General features: G+C 35.0%; 2 protein-coding genes and 1 pseudogene across 3 annotated transcripts; 1 reads left to right on the top strand and 2 right to left on the bottom strand.

The window, feature by feature from the left end:
• Positions 1–1529: 1529 nt before the first annotated feature.
• On the bottom strand, positions 1530–13060 carry LOC142618511 (TMV resistance protein N-like). 2 transcript variants are annotated; one of them, XR_012841301.1, is made up of 6 exons: positions 12222–13060; positions 9735–10836; positions 9280–9588; positions 8121–9194; positions 7238–8042; positions 1530–4723 (listed from the first exon to the last, which is right to left on the bottom strand). XR_012841301.1 is itself a non-coding variant. In XM_075791456.1 (5 exons), the coding sequence occupies exons 1-5, from the start codon at positions 12722–12724 to the stop codon at positions 7296–7298; spliced, it is 3735 nt and encodes a 1244-aa protein (XP_075647571.1). In that variant the 5' UTR covers positions 12725–13060; the 3' UTR covers positions 7237–7295. The 2 variants fall into 2 exon arrangements, 1 of the variants encoding a protein (XP_075647571.1); XM_075791456.1 differs by lacking the exon at positions 1530–4723 and having other exon boundaries at positions 7237–8042.
• A 6151-nt stretch (positions 13061–19211) lies between these two features.
• Positions 19212–19541, bottom strand: LOC142619431 (protein MID1-COMPLEMENTING ACTIVITY 1-like). The gene has a single exon (XM_075792528.1). The coding sequence runs from the start codon at positions 19539–19541 to the stop codon at positions 19212–19214; it is 330 nt and encodes a 109-aa protein (XP_075648643.1).
• A 1824-nt stretch (positions 19542–21365) lies between these two features.
• On the top strand, positions 21366–25661 carry LOC142618720 (putative methyltransferase PMT23; annotated as a pseudogene).
• Positions 25662–26658: the final 997 nt, after the last annotated feature.

The following is a 26658-nucleotide window of genomic DNA, read 5'->3' on the forward strand; positions in this document are numbered from 1 at the left end:
AAACTGCTTTCATCACCAGTCAAGGGCTGTATTGCTATAAGGTAATGTCCTTTGGATTGAAGAATGCAGGAGCAACCTACCAGAGGTTAGTAAACAAAATTTTCAACAAACAGATCGGCAAGAACATGGAGGTGTACGTAGATGACATGCTCGTCAAGAGCAAAGAAGAACTTGCCCATTTGGATGACCTGAAGGAAATGTTTGCCACCCTCAGAGAGTACCAGATGAGGTTGAATCCTAGCAAGTGTGCTTTCAGTGTAGGCTCGGGAAAATTCTTGGGATTTATGGTGTCCCAAAGGGGGATAGAAGCGAACCCGGAGAAAGTACAGGCCATACTCAACATGACATCACCCAAGACCGTCAAAGAAGTCTAAAAGCTCACAGGGAGGATTGCAGCACTTAATAGGTTCGTCTCTAGAGCAACGGACAAATGCTTACCCTTCTTTAAGACATTAAAGAAAGCTTTTGCCTGGACTGATGAATGCAAGGCAGCATTTTAGGAACTCAAACGTTATCTGAGCAATCCACCCCTTTTGAGCCCGTCCAAGAAAGGGGAAAATTTGTATTTGTTTTTGCCCGTGTCAGCCACAGCCGTGAGTGCAGCCCTGATTCAAGAAGAAGGCAAGACACAGCTCCCAGTTTACTACGTTAGTCAAGCTTTCCAGGGTGCGGAGGCCAAATACCCAAGAATCGAGAAGATAGCATTCGCGTTGATAGTAGCCTCGCGTAAACTACGACCATACTTTCAAGCGAACCCCATCTTAGTGATGACGGATCAACCCATCAAGAAGTCCATGAACAAGCCTGACGTGGCAGGAAGGATGGTCCAGTGGGTAGTCAAACTCAGTCAGTTTGACATTGAGTACCACCCCAGGACAACCATTAAGGCACAGGCCCTAGCAGACTTCATCGCCTAGTTCACCATCCTAGATGAAGACGACCTTACTAACGAGACAGAACGATGGATAGTGCAGACTGATGGTTCGTCAGCCCGAAAGAGGGGGGGAGTAGGGGTTGTCATAAACGCCCCTGACGGAGAAATACTCAAATATGGAGTTCAATGGAGATTCCCGACCACCAATAACGAAACAGAGTAGGAAGGAATACTGACGGAATTGAGACTCAGGAAGGCACTCGGAGCTAAGAACCTACTAGTCCAGAGTGATTCAAAACTAGTGGTAGAGCAGATTAAAGAAGAGTTTGAAGCAAAAGAGGAGAGAATGCGGAAATATCTCAGGCTGACGAAGCGTCTGATTCAGGAATTTGACAAAGTGGAAATTGTGCAGATCCCTAGAAGCTAGAACATTTTAGCAGACAAAGTCGCGAAGCTGACATCATTATCAAAAAAGGAAGCAGCGAGTAGGGGTTTAGTGATGGAAATCCAGAAACACCCCAATATCGAGGAAATCTCAACGTTGGCAATCCAGAGCACAAGAAGCTAGATGACACCAATCATATCCTTTCTCTAGGATGGGCACCTCCCTCAAGACATTGAGGAAGCTAGAAAGATCAGGAAGAGAGCCGCCAGGTCCAAGATCATGTAGGTTTGTACTTATCAAAAGATCATGTAGGTATGCAAATTTGGAAATTTTGATTGACAGAAAATCTAAATAAAGGATAATGCCTAATTTTGGTATAAATTTCTGTGAACTTTTAAACTCAGAAATTTTGGAAAAAAAAAAATTGGGTAGTGGTAATGTAAGTTGAAGTTTCGCATGGGAATGTTACATCTAATCAAATCACAAAGAAAAGAGGAAATAAATGTGCTATTTTTATAAATCTATGACAGAAGACTATGGGATGAATGGCATAGCATGAGCTTAGATATGAAGAGCTCAAAAGTAATAAAGGCAGCAGTGCAAGCAGAGGAGAGGTTATTCTACAATTCATTTTCCCATCTTTAAGCATGGAATCAATGGAACACCAAAGCTGATTTGAATTCCACATTACCCATCAAGACAAATTTCTCATCACAGCTTCTAATTCTACAGGGTCTTGCTTTACCATTACAATTTTGCTTATTTCTTTCTCTATTGTCAATCATTATTTGACAAATGAAACCCAAATGATCAGATAACGAACCCATGAAGTGACAAAGGCTATACTCCTGCACTTGGGCAACCGCTAGCAATTGAAGCTTTGATGCAATTGTATTGATTCAAACACTCTAGAAATAATCCCACACAATATGTAGGACAGCCAATCAGTGCACCAAGATGGAACAGCATGGCACCCAAATGACAAATAAGACAATGAGAAGTTTCTAATTCCAAATTGTCAAGGATGATAGCTGGATGCTCATAGACTGAAAAAGAAGCACATAGAAAACAGGGAAAAACCAATAAAGCATAAGTTTCACACTGACTGCTGAGTACATCAATAATCTGATTTTGACCAGCAAGAACACAACAAATGATATTCAATAGATGGTAGTGTAGCCATCTATTGCTAATATTCCAAATCCAAAGAAAATAATCAATAGAGCTAACTTGTCATACAGACACACACACACACATTAGGAAATCTAGACAAAATTTCGTCCTTAAAAATCAAGTTGTTTCAATGAAAACTGAAAATAATGATATTTTGTAAGCTTGTTATAAGAAAAGCAAGTCAGAACTCAAGAACCTAATTCAACTGTTTCAGGCCTAATTCAAGGACGAACTCAGCACAAAAAACAAATACCAATAAGGAAAATTTCCACAGCTTTCCAATCAACCAAACAATGGGTGGTGTGGTGTGAAGTCAAAATAAAACAAGAGAGGCCCAAATTTGCTGCAATTTAACTTCACTTAGAAACAAAGGCCCAAATTTTCTTCATTCCATTTGATTTTACAACACTGGAGTGCCATGCATCTACTGCATTCTCCTATGGAAAGTTGTAGTAAATACTATAAAAAGAGAGAAAACAGAGAGTTCCGAATATACCATCCAACACAATTGAACAAAATGACTACCAAACAATCAGCTAGCAACGTGACAGATTATCCTTTTCAACAAAGTCCAAATAAATACTTCTTCGTATCCAATACAAGGTAGCTAGCAGAAATTAAAAAACAAATTACCAAACTAAAAGAATTGCCAAAGAAATTTTCAAAAAGAAATACACAACTGCAATCAATCTCACGTAAGAGGAAGAAAAGATGGTGACTTACAAAAAATGAGAGAGAAAAAAGTTGATCGGCAGTGCAGATTCCATAAAAGCTAAATAACATGGGAAACATCTTCACAGACTACCAATTATAAAGAGATAAACAACAAGTTAAAAGAAACCTCCACAATGGTACATAAACCAAAGCATATCAACAAAGACCTTTGGAAATTTACTTCAAAACATTCAAACTCTAACAACCAAAAACTATAAGAATCAAGGGGATTAATTTTCTTAACAAATATTTAACCGTAAAATACCTCAAAAAAATCTATGCACCTAGAAAAGTAGATATTTGAAACAAATTTCTAATCTAAATTTATAAAAATCAAACATATTTCGCAATTATATCAAAATTGATTAGGGCAATAAAAAGAATAATTAGCAATATACTTGAATCTCAGATTCTTCGCTGCTTTTAGAACCCTGGAGCATAAAAGAAAATCCACGAAAAATAAGCCTAATACAACACCAAAACCAAGCTTGAATTGAAGCTATACGATACCAAAATCAAAATCATAACTCGTATCTTCTCTATTCCATGTTTTCTCACCAACCAAACAGAAAACTTTTCATACAACTATGACCGAACAATAAGCACAAACATGATTAAAAAACTAACTAAACAAAAAAAAAAATTAGGGCTAGGGTTTTGGAATCGAAGACTCATCGAGATAGAGAGTAGGATTCGACAAAAATTGAAATCAAGAAGCAAAGCAAATTTGAGTCGGATTTTAATTTCAAGAAGTGGAAAAGAAAAAAGGAGATGGATATACAGATTAAGATTGCTTCCTGCTGTGTGCCACGTAGTATTCATTCTCTCTCTCTCTCTCTCTCCTCTTCAAAATCGATTCAAATCACCAGCATACTGGTTGCTTCAATAAAATGGTTGTGTTCACATGACCACTTATAAAGACAACGGTGATGGAAATTGAGTAGATGCAGTGCCAATATGTGAGTTGGTCTCAATGATTATGGAGGCAGCAGGAGCACTGTTAGTGGATGATATAAATAAGTACTTTGAACAAAATAAAAGGGGTGGTATCAAACCAGTCATAAAGCATGGAGACAACTTATGTTAGAAATATGTCCGACACAGACAACTTGAAATACCAACAAATATGCAGCATATGCCCATGCTATGTTTGATAGATTGTTTTTTTTTTCTTTTTATATTAATCAGTAAACATATTATTTCAAAACAAACAGTGTTACACAACGACCCAAGGTACTACGAGAGCAGCAAGCACAGACAGCCTAAAATGGCCTTTTACACACAATATTCTGTTAAGGACTGAGTCAACTGCTCTACTTTTGCTCTCCACTCTGACTTTGATATATCCCTCTTGATATCCTTAACATTCTGCTCCTCAGTTTTTATCGTCCTTTAGTGGATGATAGCATTCCTTAGCTGCCATAGATAATACACGGCAATCCACCTTGCCACAAGAGGTGGTGAATGTGATCAAGGGAAATTTTCATTCATGCAAAAAGCATCATTTATGATACTTGAAGGTATTTTCTAGCAACAAAAACTTGAGTTCTACCCTTGGCAGTTGATACCATTTCTTCCTGTTGAAAACAATTAGTAAATGTTTTGTAAGCCAAGCGAATAATAGACAGCTTTTTCTCATGAACTTATAGTAAAATACAATTTCAATAAGATCATCCCACGAAGCTACAAAATTATCTAGGGAGAAAAATGCCAAGGCCAAAGCCAACTTCGTACCCCATGGAGTAAATAAGTATTAGTGCATTAACATTATCATCATACTAGCCAAACTGCTATAGCTGTACAATTCAAGCCTTTTATTCCATGGTTCTTACTCAGTTTGGGAAATCTATGAGAATTCTCCACTTAGACAATGGAGGGTGCTCGTAGATCAGGCTTTGTGGAAGTATTTCATAGACATTTAATTCTTCATTAATCAGACCTCATGTGAAAATAACTCTACAAGACTGAGTTTAAGAATGGAAAATAGACATCTATACCCTGAGGTTTGAATTGTCATAGGAGGTCTCTCAAAGAGAACGTGTAGGTGAAAATTGGAGTTTTCCTGATACTCCCATGGGAAAAATAGCAATCTATGCTCTGAGCTTTGAATAGTCACAGGAGGTCTAACAAAGAGAATGTGTAGATGTCAATAAAGGCTATCAAGTTAGAATTGGAGTTTTTCTTGAAACTCCCACAGAATGTCGAGCAATAAAAAACTTACAAATTCTGTTGCGATAGGCCATTTTCCCATGAGATAAAGAAACATTTCAATGTATATGATCAACACTTGATACAGGATTTCAGCATAGAAACATACTGAGCTTATACTCTTGGGCTCAATAGATTCACATTTTAAGCAGGCCAGTGTAGACATAATTTGTCCAATCTATTGTAAAGGGCAAGTGAGTTTTCTAGCCAAGAGCAGTGCACTCACTGCTAAGATGCTCCATGGGGATTATATGCCTTCATAGGTCGTGGTACTATTTTGGTATTTTGTACTGCTTTTTTCCTTCTAAATTGTGTTTATTATTGTATCAATAATGGAGGAACACTCATGGCTAGCTTTTTCTTTAGCATTATATGTTTCATACTGTCTTTTGAATAAACTCACTGTCATTGACATAGTATATAATAATATTAAAAAACAATAAGAGAAAGTTATCGGGTAAGAGGCAACTTAATTGATCTTTGTAACAAATTGGTCATTATAGATACCGATGAGTCGGCTTCAAGAGAATGAATGGTGAATTTTATAAGTTAACATGGGGTATTCTGGTTGTTCCACCAAAATTACTACATTTGAAAGACACTCAAGAGCTCCTCAATAATATAACATCAACATACTAAAAGTGAAGACATTAGGCAACACTTCATCCTTGTAGATATAAGTCTTAACACTAGGTCACAAGGACCAAGCAACATAATTTACAATTATTTGAAGTTCAACCAAATACTCACAAGGACCAAGCATATAATTGTTGTCTCTTTTTTTTTCCCCTGTAGAGAAGTATATCACAAGACAATGGAAACATAAAAATGAAAAACCAAAGATTTGAAACAAAATACAGAAGGTACCAACAAGTGGATAATACATGTAAAGTAAGAATTCTTTTAAGCTAGGAACAGAACTTGCCTTTGGGGTAGTAACTCAAACCACAAGTGTCATTCCATTAAGGGTATGTTGAGCCACAAGCATTTTTTGAGTCGGACAGAATATATATCAGATAATTTAATTGGAAAGAATGTCCACTTGCTCAACCTACCTTGATTAAATATAATTGTCTAACAGCTTAATACCTAAGAATTTTCTGAAGCTTAATCTAACATAGCCAAATCCACAAGAAGGTCGCCAACTAGTCACTAAGCTACAAAAACCCACCATCCATATACAGTTTACTGTGGAAACACAACGAATGTATACAATCTAAGGCCTGATAGGATTAACATTTAACTCTAAAGTGATCTCAATGATTGCTCATCAAACCAATGCATGTAAATATCAGTCTCCTGATGAGTGAGGGAGGTAGAAACTTTAGGTAATCATGACCAATAGACAACTGGGAACTATATTTGTATGGAAGAATTTTACCAATACAATGTAATTTTAAGTTGTTGCAGGCTAGCAGGGTGAAATATTATAGAAAGTTACGGAACCTAACAAAAACTAAGAAAATTCATAATCCAGCTAGGCTCAGAAATAATGAACAAGAGAATGCCACATGCATGGCAAACCAAAAGGTATATCACATGGCATTCTAATTGAGTATGTTCAGTACTCATTGGGTCATCATCATATTTATTAATTCTTAGTACTTGTTAAAAAGACCTAGATAAATTTGGGTCCTAAGCAACTTCTAATGATGAAAACTATTATACCGAATATTTAGAGGCTACCATCCCACACATATAGCTGACAACAAAATCCTTTTGCAAGTCCATCAAGCTAAGGGGCAAGTTTTGTTGCTGGATTAACAATCAAACAACCTTAGGCCCTATTTAAGAAAAGAAATGCCAAGGAACTAAAAGAAAAAAGCAATATATAGCCACAAAAAAGTTCCATAAGAGAAGAGAGAAGGAAGATGGTGACTTACAAAAAGATAGAAAGAAAAATATTGTATCAGCCTTGCAGATTGATCAAATCTATCAATTTTATTGGGATTTCTCTTCCTCACAATTAGAGTCACCTTCTTGTGTGCTTGAGTTCCCAATCCAATTTGCCAAATGTGGAATGAATCTTTCAATTAGATTAGGGAGCTGTATCCTCTTTGGGTGTGGTATGTCTACTTCACTATTGGTAGCTTCTCCACTAGGTCCAGCCTCATCCCCATCAAAGTCATCGCGACTACGCTTAATTTTTGTATCTTCTGCTGAATAATCAAGATCATCCTCATAAGGACTGATGCTGCACCTGCTGCTCCCAGCCATAGTTTGTTTGAGATCTTCAATATCTTGCTTGTATACCAAACGGGCCCCACATTTCGTCACCTCCAAGCCTGGACCTTCAGTTTCAATTTGAACATCAATCTGACTAATTCCATTAGCATCAATTTGACTCAATTCGTTGCTTGATTTCCCTTGAAAATTCTCAAAGGGAAAATATTTCAACCAAAGGTGAGATGAACCAATCTTACCAGATTGTTCATGAAAAATAATGCCATGGCTATCAGAAATTTCAGATCCTATAACATTATAGGAAAAATGAAGATAATGTGTAAATCCCCAAGGGGTTGTGGGAAGTGGACGATGCTTGCGGAATCTAAAAACAGCACACACAACGATTCCCATAAAATCTAAAGGCCCTTGTAGATTAAGTGAAGTCCCCACACTTTGATGCCTAAACCATTTCGGAATTTCACTTCCAGGAATAAGAAAATATTCATAACCCAAATACGCTCCCTGAAACATACAAATCAAGATGTTTAGAACATAATGAGAGAGAGAGAGAGAGAGAGAGAGAGAGAGAGAGAGAGTCACCTGAATGTAACGTCTTAGCATTGTTAAGAACATATCATTGTAACCTTGATTGTTGATCAATTTCACGCAGTTACGTAAAGAGAGACAAGGACGAAAATCATCTTCTGGTCTTATGGGTAATGTTTCCAATGACATACAACCATCAGCATTAACATACTTAATATTCAATGGAAGCTCGGGCAACAATCGAAGATCCATGCAACCACACAAATAAAGAGTTTTCAGATGAGATAGTTGAATGATATTTTTAGGAAGACTAGCGAAATTATTTCCCTTTAGCTGTAAAAAAGTTAAAGAGGACAAACAGCCAATAACATCAGGGACTGCCCGAAGATTGCAATAGCTTAGATTAAGATCTCTCAAAGAGGATAAGCTTGATAAAGTATGCATTAACATGCCCATGGCATCTGGACTCCTTTGAAATAAAGGAAAATTGAGGAGCTTATTGGATGGTTTAGATAATAGAAAATCACATCCACTAAAAGATAGATTTTTGAGATTTTTTAAGAGAATGATGGATGAAGGTAGACCTCGTATACCAGTTCCACTCACATTTAACACCTCTAGGCCCTCAACATTTCCCAAGTTCTCTGGCAATTTGTCAAGTCTTGAACAGCCAGATAAATTGAGAGTTTTTAGAGACATCAAACTACACATTGCATTAGGAAGACTTGAAAGGTTTTTGCACTCTCTTAGATCCAATTTTGTAAGGTTGGTTAAATGTTCCAATAATAATGGTAGATCTTTTATAATAGTCTCACTTAAACAAAGTTCTGACAAACGTGACATATTTCCCGTAATCTCCGGAAATTTCTTCAGCCTTGAACAACCACCAAGATCAATAATTTCAAGAGCTTCCAAGTTGATCTTGTGAGGAAGGCTTTTGAGACCCTTGCAACCATTCAAATCCAAGCGAATAAGTTGTTTGAGATCTCCAAGAGATGCACGAATCATATATAGCCTTGTACAACGTCGAAGAATTAGTTGCTTAAGATTTGGGACTCCACTAAGGTCCGGGATCTCAATCAAATTTTGAGAGTCACTCAAGTCAATGAGTTTTAACTCGTTTAAAATCTGTTATAAACCAATAAATAATTAAACAAACTAAAGCCCTAATGAATATGAAAGAAATACACATTTGCATAAGTAAAAATCTTACCATGATTCCTTTCCATAGTTTTTTGATGCCGCTGCAATGCATTCTCAATTCAACAAGTTTGTTTGGCTGGAAACTGGTCGGCATAGATTTTAAGGGATATCCATGCCAATCTATAGCACATAACTCATTAGAAAGATAATTGAGGCCTTGTGGAAGTTGGATATGACCTCTATTAAGGCCTTGTGGAGGTTTCTCATTATTAATTTTAAGCAATCTCAAATTTTTCATCTTTGAGAAGGCTTTAGCACTCAAGTGTTCCTTTGCTTCAATAGGCATGTTTAGCATTATGCCTTCAACAACCTCTGTTCCCTAATGAAAAGAAAAATGAAATTAGAGTAACAACCTCTGTTCCCTAATGAAAAGAACAATGAAATTAGAGTAATTGGCAAATCTTTAGAAGAAATCATAAGAATATATAAACTTCTATAAGTTTAGGTCTAGAATAAACAACTTACAGTATCATTTTTCAATATATGAAGAACATCCTCACAAAGCCATAACCTACTTTGACGACCCGGCTCTCCAGGGGATTCACGACGAACAATTTCTTGACCCATTTCTTGTAGCAAATCATGCATCAACAAAGTTCCCTCTCTATTAATGGTTATGAGCGATTTGTCCATAAGAACATCAATATTGTAGTCTGGATAGTATCCAAAACTTTTTAGTATATCTCTTATGCAACTTTTGTTCTCTCCTTTGAAAAAACATGCAATATCCAAAAACAAATCTTTTTGGGTATCCATCAAACAATCAAAACTTATTTGAAGTATATTTACAATGTTACTATCAGGTTCTTGTTTTAGTTTATATAAGGTACTTTTCCATTCAACTATTCTTTTTTCAAACAATAAAGAACCTAAAACTTCAAGAGCCAAAGGAAGGCCATTGGCATAATTCACCAAGTCTTTAGACAAATCCACATAATTTTCTTCAGGATAGGGTTTCTTGAAAGCTCTCCAACTAAAAAGCTGCAAAGCATCGTTGTTATTCAATCCCTTGACTGTATATATATCATCCATACCACGTCTTCTCAACAAGTGGCTATCTCTACTTGTTACAATTATTCTACTCCCTGAACCAAACCAATCATGGTTCCCAACTAATGCTTCTAGTTGTTCTTCTCCATCCACATCATCAAGAACAATAAGAACCTTTTTATTACGTAGTCTATTCCCTATAACATTGATCCCCTCAAAAACATTCGATATATTTTTTCTACTTCCCTTAAGGATGTTAGAAAGAAGTTGTTCTTGTAAAGAAACTAGATGTTGATTTATAGTTTTATCTCTTACATCAGCTATAAAGCTGCTAGCTTCAAAGCCGCCTGAAATTCTTTCATAAATTTCTAGTGCAAGAGTTGTCTTACCCATTCCACCCATCCCGCAAATCCCAACAAAGCGAACACCACCCGACTCTTCAACTAAATATAAATCCAACATTTCCATCACACGGGATTCTATTCCAACAAGTTCCTTGGAAATGGTACTTTGAAATATAAGATTCAATTCACTAGATATCCTTTCAAGGATCGCTTGGATAATTTTTGATTCATGCCTACAAAGAAGGTAGCAAAACAAGAACTTTGATGACTGTATAATACATAGCATAAATACAAGAGACTGAACATTCAAAATACAAACTTAGATTCATTTAACAAAAGGGGAATCCAAAAAGTGCATAATATAGCATCGTAATTGAGGTTTGATTTGTTTGTCACATTGGACAGTCTGTGAGAACCATGTGCAGAAAAATAGAGGAAAAGCCACCCAATAAAGAACCAATTCATCTTCTGGATCTAAAGTGGAACAGACTTCTAGGCTGCACTCATGACATTAGTCCTAAATCTGACAACAAAAAATGGCAATCATTTCGCAATGTGCAGGAGCTTAGTGCAGTAGGAATCCATTTGAAGTCAAAAAATAGTAGTTGCTAGGGAGAGAAACTTCACCAGAAACTGGACCTTATATGGCAATGTTAGCAGCCTTATCAGTGCGTCTCCTTCTAATTGTAATAGTTTAATGAGTTAATAGTGTTCCTAATTTTTTTTATAAGCCGATAGTTAGAGTGTGACAAATTTTAATGTCATTTTTGGTAGTTTCTCAGATTTTAATTTTCACTCCTTTTTTCTATTTCTTTATCTTGACAATAAGAAAAAAGATATAACAGATAGACCAGTTGAAGTATTTAATTATTTACTATATATTTATGCTTCTGGCCTATTCATTTTCCCAGAACATTTTAACTGCTCAAAGAAGAAATTCTACAAGAAATAAAAATTAGATGAAAATGCGGTGTTATTGTGCTCTTTATTTTTTTGTGATTGAGTTTTTTTTTTTTTTTTTTTTGAATATCCATGCTTGATATTGCTATATTGTTAATTGGCTAATGATGTACACCATTGGGCTATAAATTGATAGATTAGCTAAAAATTTGAATTAGAATTACAACTTGGGGTCCAAATCATTACCACAATTAAAATTTGGTTATTGCAAGAAAGAAAGGCAAAGAAGAGGAGGATGTAGTGAGAAACAAATTGTGTCTAACATGGCATTTTTCTAACCTTTATATAATTTATTTGCCGTGTGTCATCCATCAAAATAAAAATTGGACAGAATGGGAGGGTTTTAAACAGTAGGCGAGCCAAACGCAAAATGATATAGGTATGACCATATGAGAAATCTACTATGAATAGAAGTATATATGGGATTAGAACTTGCATAATTCCCTAAGTCAAAGTGAAACTTGAGCTTATAATTCCCTAAGTCATAATATACATACAAGGGACAAGCAGAAATTTTCTCTAGTTAATCAGATTAGAAAAGGCAAATAAAATTTGCCATGTTTTTCCACGGGAAAGTCAGCAAAGCTTTTAGTGTAGAAAAGTTACCATATTGATAATAATGTGAACAAAAAGTAGTCTAGCAAAAGACAAATGTTACCTATCATGTAAATCCCATCCAGAGATATCGCCCACTTCTTTCAAAGCAGATTTCCATGCTCGTACATCATCTTTGTTAATCTTGGGATCTTTTTCATGCTTCTCAAAGGCTTCAGCAAGAGTACCCGTTTGGTTCCGTACATCGGAGGGATCAACATGGTAAAAGATGGGCAAAACTGTCAACTTGGTCTCTTCTATGCATTCAACAATCTTAGCTAGTTGAATCAAACACCACCTTGAAGAAGCATAGTTTGTTGAGAGAATGATGATTGCATACTTGGACTCTTCTATTGTTTTCAAGAGCTGCGAAGAAATATACTTTCCTTGCTCAAGTATCTCATCATCATCCCTGAAGGTGATAATACCCTTTTGTCTCAAAGCAATATAGAGATGGTCTGTAAAATTCTTGCAGGTGTCAACTCTGCAAAAACTAAGGAAAACATCGTATTTCAAAGAAGAAGAAGAAGAAGAAGAGGAGGAGGAGGAAGTTGTTTGAGTGGACATAGAAGGATATGGAAGAAATTAGATCAATGACCAAAAATTTCAGTCACTGAAAAAAAGAAACAAGAAATAGATTTCGGTGCGTAAACTGAAAAGCTGTTGACAGGAAAATCTTAGAAGATGAAAGCAAGTGAGGTTGAAAATTGAGAATTGGGTTAGCTTAGCGTTGAGCTGCAAAGAAAGGGAAGAAGAATAAAGATAAAGGTGAGGTTAGCATGAGATATTCAATTATCATTAATAATTTAATCTTCTTCTTTGTTTTACTTGTTGACTACAATCTGTTTGCAGGGCTTCCTAGTCTATTCCTATTTCATTGCTACGATATTTCCTCGGTGACTCAAAGGCGCGGACACCCACTTCATCTTTATTGACACATACGGAGCTTGACTATAGGAATTACCTTTCTTTCTCTTTTGATGGATAAGAAGAGAATTACTTGGAAGCTAATTAGAAAATTAAATAAAAACCCATATATTTCTATAATTCTAAGTCTTATTTTACCGGGAAGATACCTGGAAGATGGGAGGCCACTTGCAAACTGATTGATTGATGTTGAAAAAAATGAATACTTGACACGTGAATGCTGTACCCTCTGTCTCACTTTCTTATCTTGGTTAGTCAAGGCGAAATCACCTAGCAATTATGACTGTTCGTTACAACTTTTAAAAAAAAAAATTGAACATTAACATGTTACCTTCTGAATTTGAGCTAAAGGTGATCATGTGCACATTATTCAGGATAGTTGTCTCTGAGGCTCTGCCCAATACTTTCCTACAAACCGACTTCGGATTCACATTTTGTCATCCCTTTCTTAAAAAAAAAATTATGCCTCTTAATAGTTTCATGTTTGGATTTTAGAATAGTTTGTTTGATTTGATTTGATTCGATCTTCACAAAATATTTCTCGATGAGATGGCAGTTGTGAATGGTAGTTGATACGTTAATAATTAGTTCACAACTAAGAGTGTTGACACCTCCTAATGTTTCTAACATAGACATTCAGAATTCAAATTTCTACTTCTCAACTATTTAATTATATATTAAAAAAAGTGAGTTCATATAAAAATCAATAAAACCTATTAACTCAATTATGTGTTCTTGTTATTGATTGATTTTCCATGTATTTTGTACTTCTGTCGGTTAATTTGTATTTAATTGAGAGGTCAAAGTGTTGGAGTTGAAGTTGCTGCATTGAGCATCTTGGATGAGTGAATTTGGTGTGTCATGCAAAATGTCAAGCAAAGTGCAAGTTTTGAAAATCTGTTACTTGCAATCTCGCCTGACACTCAACTGATACTCGATTGAGCAAGATTTCTAGAACCTAATAGAATTTTAGTTACACACTTCCCTGTTGTACCCATCCAATTAACTCTCATATAGCCTTCTCAACCCACGAAATGCAATACTTGATTCTCATATTGAAGTGTGAGAGAGTTACCCTTTACCCTAGAGCAAAAATCTATGTTGTCTCTCCACCTTTAACCTCTTCAATTTTATCAACAAAAATAAAAACTCTCCTATTACCAATTCCATAGTGAGGAGATTCAAAACCTTATACACAGAATGAAAACATTGATCGAACTTAAAATCTTTTATTTTGATACCATGGTAAATTATTAATTGTGTCAAAAGATTAAACTGTTATAAAGCTTAAAGGATAAAGTTTAACTACAAAATTGGTTGTAGCCTTAGGCTGCAATCTTACTCAATATCTTTTTTTTTTTAGGTGAATTTTGACAAATTTACCATTAGTTTACATTTTCTTTTTATATCCTCCATGCTTGCAAAATTTCTAGGAAATTAAAAAATAACAGTTATGTCACAATAAATTGTTTAAATTACAAATTTTTGTAGTTTGAAATTATGCATAAAATATAAACTTATAGATCATACAGTAAATAATATCCGTTTGACACAAAATTTGACATGTGCATTAAGAACATAAAGAATATACAATTCAACGGTTAGATTTTCAAAATATGTTTCAATGTTTATTTTAAGACAGTAGCCTAAAGCTACAACTAATTTTGGAGCTAAACTTTGTCCGAGCTCAAATGCAATTTCATTTATATAGTTTGGAGGGTTTGTAAGTGCGATGTATTACACAACTATTGTAGTTAGTGCATTAGTTGGTGCCATAGTCTCCGGAGAGTTTTGAGTTTTTTTTCTCTACAAACACTTCGTGGTGTTTGGGTTCTTGTGTTTGCTATTGGGATTTGCTTTTATGATTGTGTATCCATGCATTGGCTAATCATATTAACAATTGGTCTTAATTTGTTAATTAGGTTTAAATTGATATAAGCCATAAATTAGGGTCTAAAGTGTAAACTCTCACTCTTTAAAAATAATAATTAAATATAAAAAATTACATGAAGAGATGAAAAAAAATCAAAGGAAAAAAGTGAGACAAAGGATTCATTTTTAGATTTGATTCGACACGTCAGCATAAAGAATTTTTAGAAGCCTAGAAGTAGAAGCAATGTTTATTTTACATAATATCAATGTTGTAAGTGAGTTCTGAGTAATGATGACTAAACAAAGGAAAAAAGTGAGACAAAGACAGGATTCATCTATACTATCTATATACTATCGTAAGAGACCGCCAAAATTAGGGGTGCTCTCAAACAAGAGATTTTTTAGTACTTTTAAGGGCACCTCTCTTTTTGGGTAAGTAGTGTGAAATGGCCATTTCTTTTTTTATACAAAAAAATAAGAAAAAATTAAACACAACTTTACATGACTAAATTGTTTCATTGTTATTGATTGAGAAAAGAAAGTACAAACTTGATAAATTGAGTATTACATGGCTTTAGGTCCTAGTTACAATCTATCAAAAGAATACATGGCTTTTTGTCCTAGTTACAATCTACCAAAAAAAAAAAAAAAAACAAAGATAAAGCCTAAGTCTACCTATCCAAAGACACTAAATTCAAAGGCTAGGTTACGAAATGGGAAGGTGTTAAGCACCCATTCCGCCCAAACAAAGCCTGGTCTTTTGGACTCTCGTGACCAATATACCCATTTATGCATGATATGAATGATATGTTGCACTCATGAAATTTTTTTTTTTTTTTTTATATATACAAGATAGAATTTCTACTCTAGCCTAATCTAAGTGTATATGTGTGTGAAACTCCCTCCTGAAGACTTGAACCACAACCCTTGCCCCCCATACTCCACAAGTATATATACTTGTAGAGTGACCACCGCACCAAGGGGGAGCGGTGGTCACACATGAACACTTAAATAAACCAAGTCACATAAGTCTATTTATGAATGCATCCTCTTCTTTTGAGAAAATTCAGATCTGCCTTGTGATAAAAAAATTTTGATTTGGTTTAGAAAAATCAGATCTGTTTTTGTATACGAAAAAAAAAAAAGTTTTTGGTAAAGAAAACCCAGATATGTTTTTTATTAAATAAAACAAAGTCTTTTGGTTTTAAAAAATCAGATTTGTTTTTGAGAACTAGAAAAAATTGGTTTTTGGCTTGTATGTAAAAAAAAAAAATCAGATCTGTTTTGTAGCAAAAAATTTAGATTTTTATATAGAAAAAATCAGATCTGTTTTTTTTTTATGTATAATAAAATAAGAAAAAGATTTTTTAGAAAATGATAGGCACTGAGTAATTTGCTAGGTAACTGAAGACTTTTTTTACAGCATGGGAATTAATCATATACTTGAGGCAAATTATATTTCTTTATACTTGAGAGTACAAATAAATATCTGCTATTCTGCTATTCTGCTATATATACATCAGAGCAGATCAAAGGATGTGAGGGATTAGAAACGGCGCCAAAATTCTAACAAACTAACTACCTAGCGCTAACTACACGGAGCCAATCATGTCATGACACCTGGACCGCTTCAGTAACTGTTTCTGGTGTTAAGTTGTGCACGTGCTGCTCTTGTGACTTCATTTAAGTCCGACACTGCCGTTTTGTGCCTTTATTCCTTACCCTGTAGAATAAAGTCTCCTAAAAAGAATAAAGTAAAAATGAGACAGCGTTCACATGTCTGACCAATTAACCATTCACACATATAAAGAAAAAGAAACGGCTTGAGTTTAAAGCAGCGTGCGTGTGAAGTTGAAGTGGTGAGGAACCATTATATTATAGCAAGTAGGAAAAGACAAGGTATCTTTAAAAATTGTAACTTTTATTCTTAAATAGGCTAGTGGATTTTGTTAGAGCGTTTACACTGTGCATAAACTATTAAAATATACTAACTTTATAGCACGCGCGTTATGCTCCTAGTCAGAAATGTACTATCTAATTCTGAAACACAATGAATGTATAGCAACTAAGACATGATAAGATTAATATTTAACTCTAAAATTAGCTCAATGATTGTGCATCAGACCAATGCGTGTGAAATATTAGTTTCCTGCTTAACCCTCCTTAATAATATCAGTGAGCAAGAGAAAGAGAACTAAGAACTGTATTTTTGTAATAAAAGAGAAGCAATATACGAATCGTCCTCGACTCACGTTCGAGGAACTTCCCTTATCACATTTGTTTATCATTTGCAAAGATTGTGGTATTTTAGCCTGCTCATCAAGTTTTCAGTACCCCTAAACTAGATTTCAAATCCAAACTCTACAAATCTTATTGTTTAAGGCTCATTGGGCCTGAGCCCACGTCTATCTTTGGGTCCAGGTGCAATTGTGCACTTACACCCATAATGGAAGGACACTTGAGGTTCAAGTTGCTACTCCAAATGCAAGTTCTGTTCCTAGCTTAAAAGAATTCTTTTCTTTACATGGATCACCCTCTTGATGGTACCTCCTGTATTTGGATGATTGGGCATGTTGATATTTATAGATGATGGATCTATTATCTGTCTTGCCTCAATCAGCAAAATGAGATTCATAGTATTTGTCTAAGTTTCATCTTTTGGGATCCAAATAAATATTGCATATTTCTTTGAGTTCTTGCAAAGTTGATATGGGCATGTAGAGAGAATACTTAGATATATGACCGACAATTCTAATGAGGGAAGAACCTATGACATTGGTGTTGTACTAAATAATCTTTTCAATAATCTAAATCAATTTATATGTGTTTAAACTTAAATTACCTGTTGTTTTGCTCCCCACTCTTTTTTACTTCCTTACGTAACTTATGTTTAGTAGCCATAAAAATAAAAAGAGGGGAAAAAAATTCTTTGGCAACTGGAAAACAAAAGCTATAGCTGCTTTGAAATTGAAAATTAATTGGTTGAACTTCAAATAATTGTAAGTTATGTTTCTTGGTCCTTGTGATTAAGTGTTAAGGCTTATCTCTACATGGATGAAGTATATGTTGATGTTATATTGTGATGAGCTCTTGAGATTCTTTCAAATATGGGTATTTTGGGTGAGCAACCTGAACAGCCCATGTTAACTTATAAAATTCTCCCTCCATGCTCTAGAAGAGCCAATCACCGACATTAAGTTGACAAATATTCCTCGATTCATACCTTCTTGATTAGTGTAAGACCCTTTTCTTCTTTTAATAAATTAAATGATAAAATATTTTTTTTTCTACAAAATTTTGTTCGTTTTAATCCTTACTTTAAAATTAAAATTTTATTTTTACAAAAAAAAAAACGTTTTTCCATTTATATAAAGTCTTCAGATCACACAAACTTTTTTAGCGTACCACATTAAAATTCGAATTCTTATTTTTTTTCTATGCAAAATTCCAAATTTTTAATGTCATGTAGATAAAATGTCAAATTACTATTCTTAATTTTTTGAGATATTATAACTTTTTAAATTTGAATAATGAAAAATCAAATTTTGACTAGAGTTTATGGATGAATTTTTTTTTTTTTTTTTTAAAGTAAAAAACCCCAAAAAAAAGCACATAATAATTTTCGTTGATTATTACCTGCATGCTATGAAGCACGGGTGCGTTTCCGGATTCAGGTGTGGGTGCGATGCGGGTGCGGGTGCGGGACTCAGCAATTTTTGAAAAAGTTGGATGTGGGTGCGGCGATGAAAAAATTCTTAAAAATATTTTTATTTATATTTTTACTATTAAAATATTCTTAAAAAACACATTACTATGCCTTAATTCACAAAACAAAGAAAGAAGAAGGAAAGAAACACAAAACACAAAACACAAAAAAAAAAAAAAAAAAAAACACAAAAGAAGTAATAAATATTCAAAATAAAATTAAGGAATGACAAATTTAGGATGTTTGGGCCTCATTCAAAGCCGATTTTGGCTGTTCCGGCATGATTCAAGGCAGATTTTGGCCATTTCGGTACGTTTCGGCCGTTTCAGTCGTCGGTCGATTCGATTGATACGGCTTGATTCTGGCCGAATCTTCCCGATTCAACGCGAATCGAAGCCGATTCAACGCGAATCGAGCCGAGTCGATACGAATCGAGCCAAGTCGGCACGAATTCGTGAAAAAAAAAAACCTCAAACGCGGAACCGACGCGCAGGCAACCGTGTCGGACTTTGGTGCAGCACCCTCCCAACTGCGTCTGTGCTTCATAGCCTACATGCGAAACTCTTGGACCAAAGAAATCAATGGCACGAGACGAAGATAGCGATCAATATCAGCTTGGACTTGCCGGAACTGATACATTACGTTCCACCCCATGGCAAGCATGTAAAGGTAGCTCTTCTCTCTGCAACTTTCCACCAACTCAAGTGCTTTCCTCAGTGCCTCTTCCAAACCATCCAACAGTTCCTTCGTCGCCGGGAAGTTCATCAGGTCCGTTGATTTCAGCTTCTCCAACAAGTTCCCTATCAGCCTCACATGCTTCGCTAGTTGCTTGCAGTTCTTGCAATGTGTGGTGGTGTTTTGAGCTGATAATACGATCATATTGCTTAGGTCTTAGGCGTCTATTCCTGATTATGGTGGTGCTTGTGCATAGCTCAGCATGTTGCTCCGGTGCAATAGGAAGTGATATATAGCTACACAGAGAAGAAAGAGTACTTATAGAAGTGACATATTGATTGGGTTCTTGTTTGTTATTCTAGCTATCTTGTTTTTGGGGTTTTGTTGCTTTTCCTTCTTTCTTTTTCTTTTGGGATGAATGAACGAATGAGTCTTTACTTTATCTTTTCCTTCCCCCCTCTTGTTAAGTTATACCTGCTTTCTCTCTCTTTTTGATGTGTTAATAGTTGTGTATTGTTAAGTAATGATTAATGAATAACGATAGGGACTACAAATTTGACTAATGTACTTATGTCTCAACTCAATCCCTCAACTTTTATTTTATAAAAATAAAAAAATATATAAAATATATCAACTTTTAAGAATATAAAATTAAAAAAATTAATAATTTTGTTTTCACTATGCTTGATGTAACCTATCAATTACCTTTAATATTATGCTTTGTAGATTTTTGTAGTAAAATAGTAGTATCTTTAATAGTGTTAGCAATAGTGTCCTATATTACATCACATGATTAAGATGATTGATATTTAACCTAAATTGAAATAAAGTGCAACCAAGTTATAACCTTAATTCTTACTTGTTTGTATTAATGTTTGGTTGGATAAAGTTTGGCTGCAACCCAATTTGAAAGAATTGCTCCAAACTAGACTAAGTGACACCTTATGAAGCTAACATTTGTCTTGGGCATGCACATAACCATTTACCTAACCCACCTAACCACATTCAACACACTTAACTACTCTCTCTCTCTCTCTCTCTCTGATATTTAATTCTTTGCACATTCACTACAAAAATAAGTTCTTAAATTTTTGTATTTCAAAAGCATATAGTTTATATATTTTTTATAAAAAGTGCAAAAATACCATTTGAGGTTTGGAGTTTATATGAATGAGAAAATCACGTAGTCATCATGTAATCAATAACGTGTTGGGAATTAACGTGTTGGCAATGTGTAATCACGTAGTCATCATGTAATCAATAACGTGTTGGCAATGTGTTGGGAATTAACCCGAAATTCTCAACTTGTGAGAAACAAAAATAGAGAAAATACACGCCAAAGAAAAAACAATCACACGCACAAGACAACATTTACGAAGTTTGGCAATTTGCCTACGTTCACGGAGTTGCAAGGATTTCACTATTATTAGGGAAAAATATAAAGTGCAGCAGTTTCAGTCTCTCAAGAACGACAACAACACAAAACCCTAATCATCAAAAGTAGTTTTTACATCTTGCACACAGGATTCACAATGTGCTACAAAACAAGCCAAAAAAACACGCAATATTATTCGGATTGGGTCGTCAACCGGATCAAACATAACTAGGCTCCACAAAGCCCAACACAATGGAGAGAAATATATTGTAGCCATCATGTGCCTGCATTAAGAAAACTCACTAACTGATACATGTCACTAATCACATGATCGGCAACGTGATTTTCTCCCCAATAAGAAGTAATGGAAGTTAGTTTTAGCTCTTAGGGGCCAATTCAGCTGATATGGAAATCTAAGAGTTGAAAAATCAGTTTTTGCGTTTAAGCCTTAAAAAAAAGTTTAAATTAGCAAATTTTCATGTACAAGTTCTCATTAAAATTGATGTATTTTTTAAAAAAGAAAAAGTTAGAAAATTAAAAATTGATTCTACCCCCAGTGTAAATAAACAAGATATGATTTTTCAATTTAAGACTGGACGGACCGCTTTTAATTTTATTTTAAATTCAGAACCAACCCAATTCAAATTGTACATGTTCTTCTAAACAATCCCACAGACTCATAAAGGGACCATGTGTGGAATACAGAGTTACGGGCGAAACCGCGAAAGCGCCTCTCTCAGAAGTCAGAGGTCAAAGCTTTGCAGAATACAAACTACAAAGCCTCCCTTTTTTCTTATATTCTGTTACTTCCACCATCCCCAGGTAACGACATTCCAAATCTCACTCAGATCTTGCTCCTTTCTTTACACTCCAAAAACTCTCTCACACTTTCTCTATTGCTCTACAATGGCTATCACAGTCCCAAACCTAATCAAAGAAAGAAAATTCCCATTCATATTGACCCTCTCAGTACTACTCCTCTGCTTCGCATTCCTGATCTTCACCAACACCAAATCAAATCCTTACCTTCTCTTTTCTACTTCCACCGCCTCCGCCTCGGCAAAACGACGGCGTCTCTGCCGCCGCTGCTGTTGCGGTGATCAATGCGGATCCGAATTCCCCTCGTATTGATTGGAAGCTGTGTAAAGGTACCGTGGCCGTTGATTTCATACCGTGTTTGGATAATTTCAAGGCGTTGAAGGCGCGGAGACATATGGAGCACCGTGAACGCCATTGCCCCGACCCGAACCCGCGTTGCTTGGTTCCTCTTCCTTCGGGTTATCGGATCCCTCTTCCGTGGCCTAAGAGCAGAGACATGGTAAGGTGAGACTTTTTTTTTTTTCCGTCGTTTTTTTACCCCCTTTAAAACGACTGCGTTTTCGTACCTGAATTGCATTGCATGCCATATTCGATGCTTAGGGAAGAGTTTAATTTTGAAGCTATAGAGTATAAAGATCGATCTTGATGAATTTGGAAAAGCTTAATTTTTTTTTTTTTTTGAAGCTTTCAGTTTCTGCATTGACTACGAGTTTGAACCATTACTTATAATTTGATAAATTATCCATTGTCTCAAAAGCTTAATCTATTAGGAAATAGTGAATTGCTTTTTTGTTTTTGCCAATTGTATTGAAAATTTTATTTGTTAAAGCTAATTTGCTAGAGCAAAATATACTGGTCCTTTAAAGGAAATCTGGTTTACCGAGACGAGTGATGAGGCATTCTTTTGAAATGGAATTTAGCAGACTTTACTATTTGGTGGCAAATGATTCAATTATAAGCAAATTTTCATTGGAAACTGAAATGATTTTCATTATGCGAGCTAATTTTATGGAGCAAAAAATAAGGAATGAAAATACATCACTTGTGGTTATTATATCTAAATTGAATTTTGTAATGACAACTAGTCTAGTTGATCAATGGTAGACTGAATTACAGAATTTCTTGTTCGGATTTAATAAGAATGATGATGCATTCTTTTGTTTTTTATTCCCAGGTATGGTATAATAATGTCCCTCACCCAAAGCTTGTTGAGTACAAGAAGTACCAAAACTGGGTGCGTAAGTCTGGCGATTTCCTTGTTTTCCCTGGAGGTGGCACTCAATTCAAGGATGGAGTTATTAGCTACGTTGAATTTATAGAAAGGGTATACAATTTTACTGCTTTAAGTTTAAAAGCTTATGAATTTTGCCAGCTAAATTAGTATCTATTTATTTCTTCTCCATCTTGAATATGTGAAGATAGAAACAAACTATGCAAGTGGTAGTGATAAGATTTTTGCAAAAGTCCAGTGCAAAACAAGGATATTTGGCTCTCTTTTGGAGGATTGACCCTTCATTTATGTCTTACTCGTCAATGTACGAATAAAAATCATTTGTCCTATTCTTATTGTTCCACATTATGCTCCATTATCTGCAGTATGCCATGTGTGTGTGATTCTTTTGTCCCATTTTTAACTTTGGTTACTTTATGAGAAGGAAAAAAGAAGGAATGTATAGCAAGCTGCGATTGATGGAGCATAAAATGAAACTCTCATAGTAGGATAGATTATATTTATATATTAAAACTGAATCTGTTATGATTGGAATTAATGGAATTTTTCTTGAAGACTATTGAATGAATTTTTTTATCTATTGTGTTACTCTAGACTTTACTAATTGTTGAATGGGGGAGGCACATCCGGGTTATATTAGATGTTGGTTGTGGTGTTGCTAGTTTTGGTGGCTATTTACTGGACAAAAATGTTATTACCATGTCATTTGCTCCAAAGGATGAGCATGAAGCTCAGATACAGTTTGCTCTTAAACGAGGAATTCCCGCTACTCTGTCAGTCATTGGAACAAAAAAGCTGACATTTCCAGACAATGCATATGATTTGATTCATTGTGCACGATGCAGGGTTCACTGGGATGCAGATGGTACTTTGTGCAACTGTTTTTCGCTTTTAATTCTGAAGTACTATTTTGTATTCATTGACTGTGTTTTGCTTCTTTGGTTGTAAATATTAGGTGGGAAACCATTATTGGAACTCAACAGAATTCTTAGGCCTGGTGGCTTTTTTGTGTGGTCTGCTACACCAGTCTATCGTGACAATGAAAGAGATCAGAATATATGGAAGGGTTTGTGTTTTTTGACCTTTTTAAGATTTACCAATATGAGATATAGAAAAACTTGAATAGGTGTCTGGTTGATCAAACTTAGACATTCTCATTTAATGATTCTTGCAGCTATGGTGGCTTTGACCAAATCAATTTTCTGGAAAGTTGTGGCTAGGACAATTGATTCATCTGGAATTGGGCTTGTAATATACCAAAAGCCTGTCTCACCTTCCTGCTATGAAAAACGAAAAAATAAAATTACCCACCAATATGTGATCAGAAAGATGGGAAAAAAAGTTCATGGTATATTTCCAGAGCATATTCTCTCCATCACATTAACATTGCTGCAGCTATTTTTAATGCTATTGGCGCATTGCCTGAGAATCAATCTTTAGAATACTATTCAAAAAAATTTCTGTATTTGTGCTAATCTTTTCTATATTTCTGTGGTAGGTATGTGCCTCTCAGTCATTGTCTTTCTTTGCTTCCAGTTGATAGTATGGGTAACTTGTTCAGCTGGCCCGTGCCCTGGCCCAAGAGGCTTAGTAGTAAACCTCCAAGCCTATCAACTGAATCAGGTGCTGTAGAAATGTTCTATGAGGACACAAAACATTGGTCTGACCTTGTATCGGATGTTTATTTGAATGACCTTGCCATAAATTGGTCGAGTGTGAGGAATGTGATGGATATGAATGCTCACTATGGAGGGTAAAGTATACAAAGTTAGCAATATGTTAACTCCATTTTTCTTCATTTTTGTTTGTTTTGTTAGTTAATCATTAGTCTCTAGCTTTTCCCTTACTCTCAGTGTTCTCTCTCCTTAAATGTGAAGATGCAAGGGGAGGGCTCTATATTTTAATAGCTGGACTTAAAAATAATCTATTCTTTTTTTCTTCTCTGACTTCTATTCTGCAAGGAGTAAATGGCATACTGCAGGATCACCCCTCATCTATTCTTTAAACCGAATGTGATTTTGTTTTTTTTTCAGATTTGCTGCAGCACTTATTGATCTACCTGTTAGGGCAACGAATGTCATCCCCATTGATGTACCAGATACTCTGTCTATTATATTTGACAGAGGGTTGATTGGAATCTATCACGACTGGTGCGAGTCTTTAAACACCTATCCTCGAACTTATGATCTACTGCATTCCAGATTTCTCTTCAGAAATCTTACACAAAGGTAGAACAACGATTTGGTTCACTGCCCTTTTAACCTATGGCGATTGCTACCCCATAACCAATATGGGAATTGTTTTATGAATGGAAATAGAAATATGAAAATTGTGTTTCTCTATTTGGCTCAAATAAATTTTTACCCCAAAAAAGAAAAGAAACGCTAAACCTAAATCAATATTTTTCAGTTCGACTTTATTTGGTGATCTGAGATATTTGCTATTTTTCCAGATGTGATGTCTTAGATGAAATCGTTGAGATGGATCGCATCCTGAGACCAGGTGGATATATTGTGGTTCAGGACAACATGGAAATTATTAATAAGCTTAGTCCTATCTTGCATTCACTTCATTGGTCACTAACACTGTATAAGGATCAGTTTCTCGTTGGTAAGAAAGGTTTCTGGCGTCCCACATTTGGAGAAACTAAATCATGAATAGAGCTGATCATTTATCACCGTACAATCTTACTTTTAGTTTTATATGTTCTATAGACAACTACAAAGAAAGATAAAAATTAGAAAAAGAAAAGGAGGATAACACATTCCTTTTACTTTTATTACAAAAGGCTCTTATAGTAACTAAATCTAAATTGATGTCCTTTATTTTTGTCAAAGTGTCAATTCAATAGACATGGCATTAATTTGTGGTAGCAATGAAGAGATGATGTGATAGTTGAGATTTTGTGTTCGGATCAGCCTTTTGTTGTTGTATGCAATTCTTATATTCATTACTCATGTATAATCTAATTATAATATTAAATAATAATTTTTTTTTGGCGGTAATTATTAAACAGTAATAGTAGTGCGAATGGGTTTTTTTTTTAATTTTTTTTTATTATCGAATCTTTCCCCTTCCAAGAGTTGGATGCAAGACTGCCTCTCATAAAACTGGGTAAGTAGCACAGAATTGGCACTTAGTATTTCTAAGTGTAGATGTTAAAGAAACATTGATTTCAATGAATATGATGAGCTTTGGAGTATCACAGGTGGACCTTTCTTTGGGGATGTTATCACATGTCAATTAGCCCATTGTGATGATTCTCTGATGTTCCCCATCTTTTAAACCTTTCTTTCATGAACCTAAACATGAGCAGGTCATTTTTATTAGAACCCATCTCTTCTCCCTTTTGTGTATGAGAGCTTGTTTCTTAATAAAAAGAAAAGAAAAGTTAGGCACCCATCCCACTCAATGAAATTTTGGTCCTGTAGGAGTTATTGGCCATTTCATGTTATGCATAAAACATATATTTTTCATGTCATCATCACGGTGTATTGATGAAATAACTCATGATTATCATATGGATTAAAATAATGTTCAGAGTCCAAGCTTAACACATTTAATCATTACATGTCTTAATTCATCATGTTTCTTCACGTCATTTTAAAATCTCATTCAAGAAAATGCTTAAACATAAATAAAAAATATCATCAAAATTCAGCATATTGTGCAAAATTTAGAGTGAAACTAGAACATAAATAAACTAGGTTTAGATGCTTAGATGCATGCACCTTCTTTTTTGCGAATGGTTTAGTAGCAGATTATCTCTAAAAATTTAGAATAGGTTGCTACCCTTCTTCCCCCCCGGATCAATCCACATATATACGGCTTGCTTTGATGAAAATATTATGCGCGTTGATGTTCTTGTTGTTGATTGAACGTAAACAACTCAATAC

This window comes from Castanea sativa, chromosome 12, assembly GCF_040712315.1.
Source record: "Castanea sativa cultivar Marrone di Chiusa Pesio chromosome 12, ASM4071231v1".
Classification (NCBI taxonomy): Eukaryota; Viridiplantae; Streptophyta; class Magnoliopsida; order Fagales; family Fagaceae; genus Castanea; species Castanea sativa.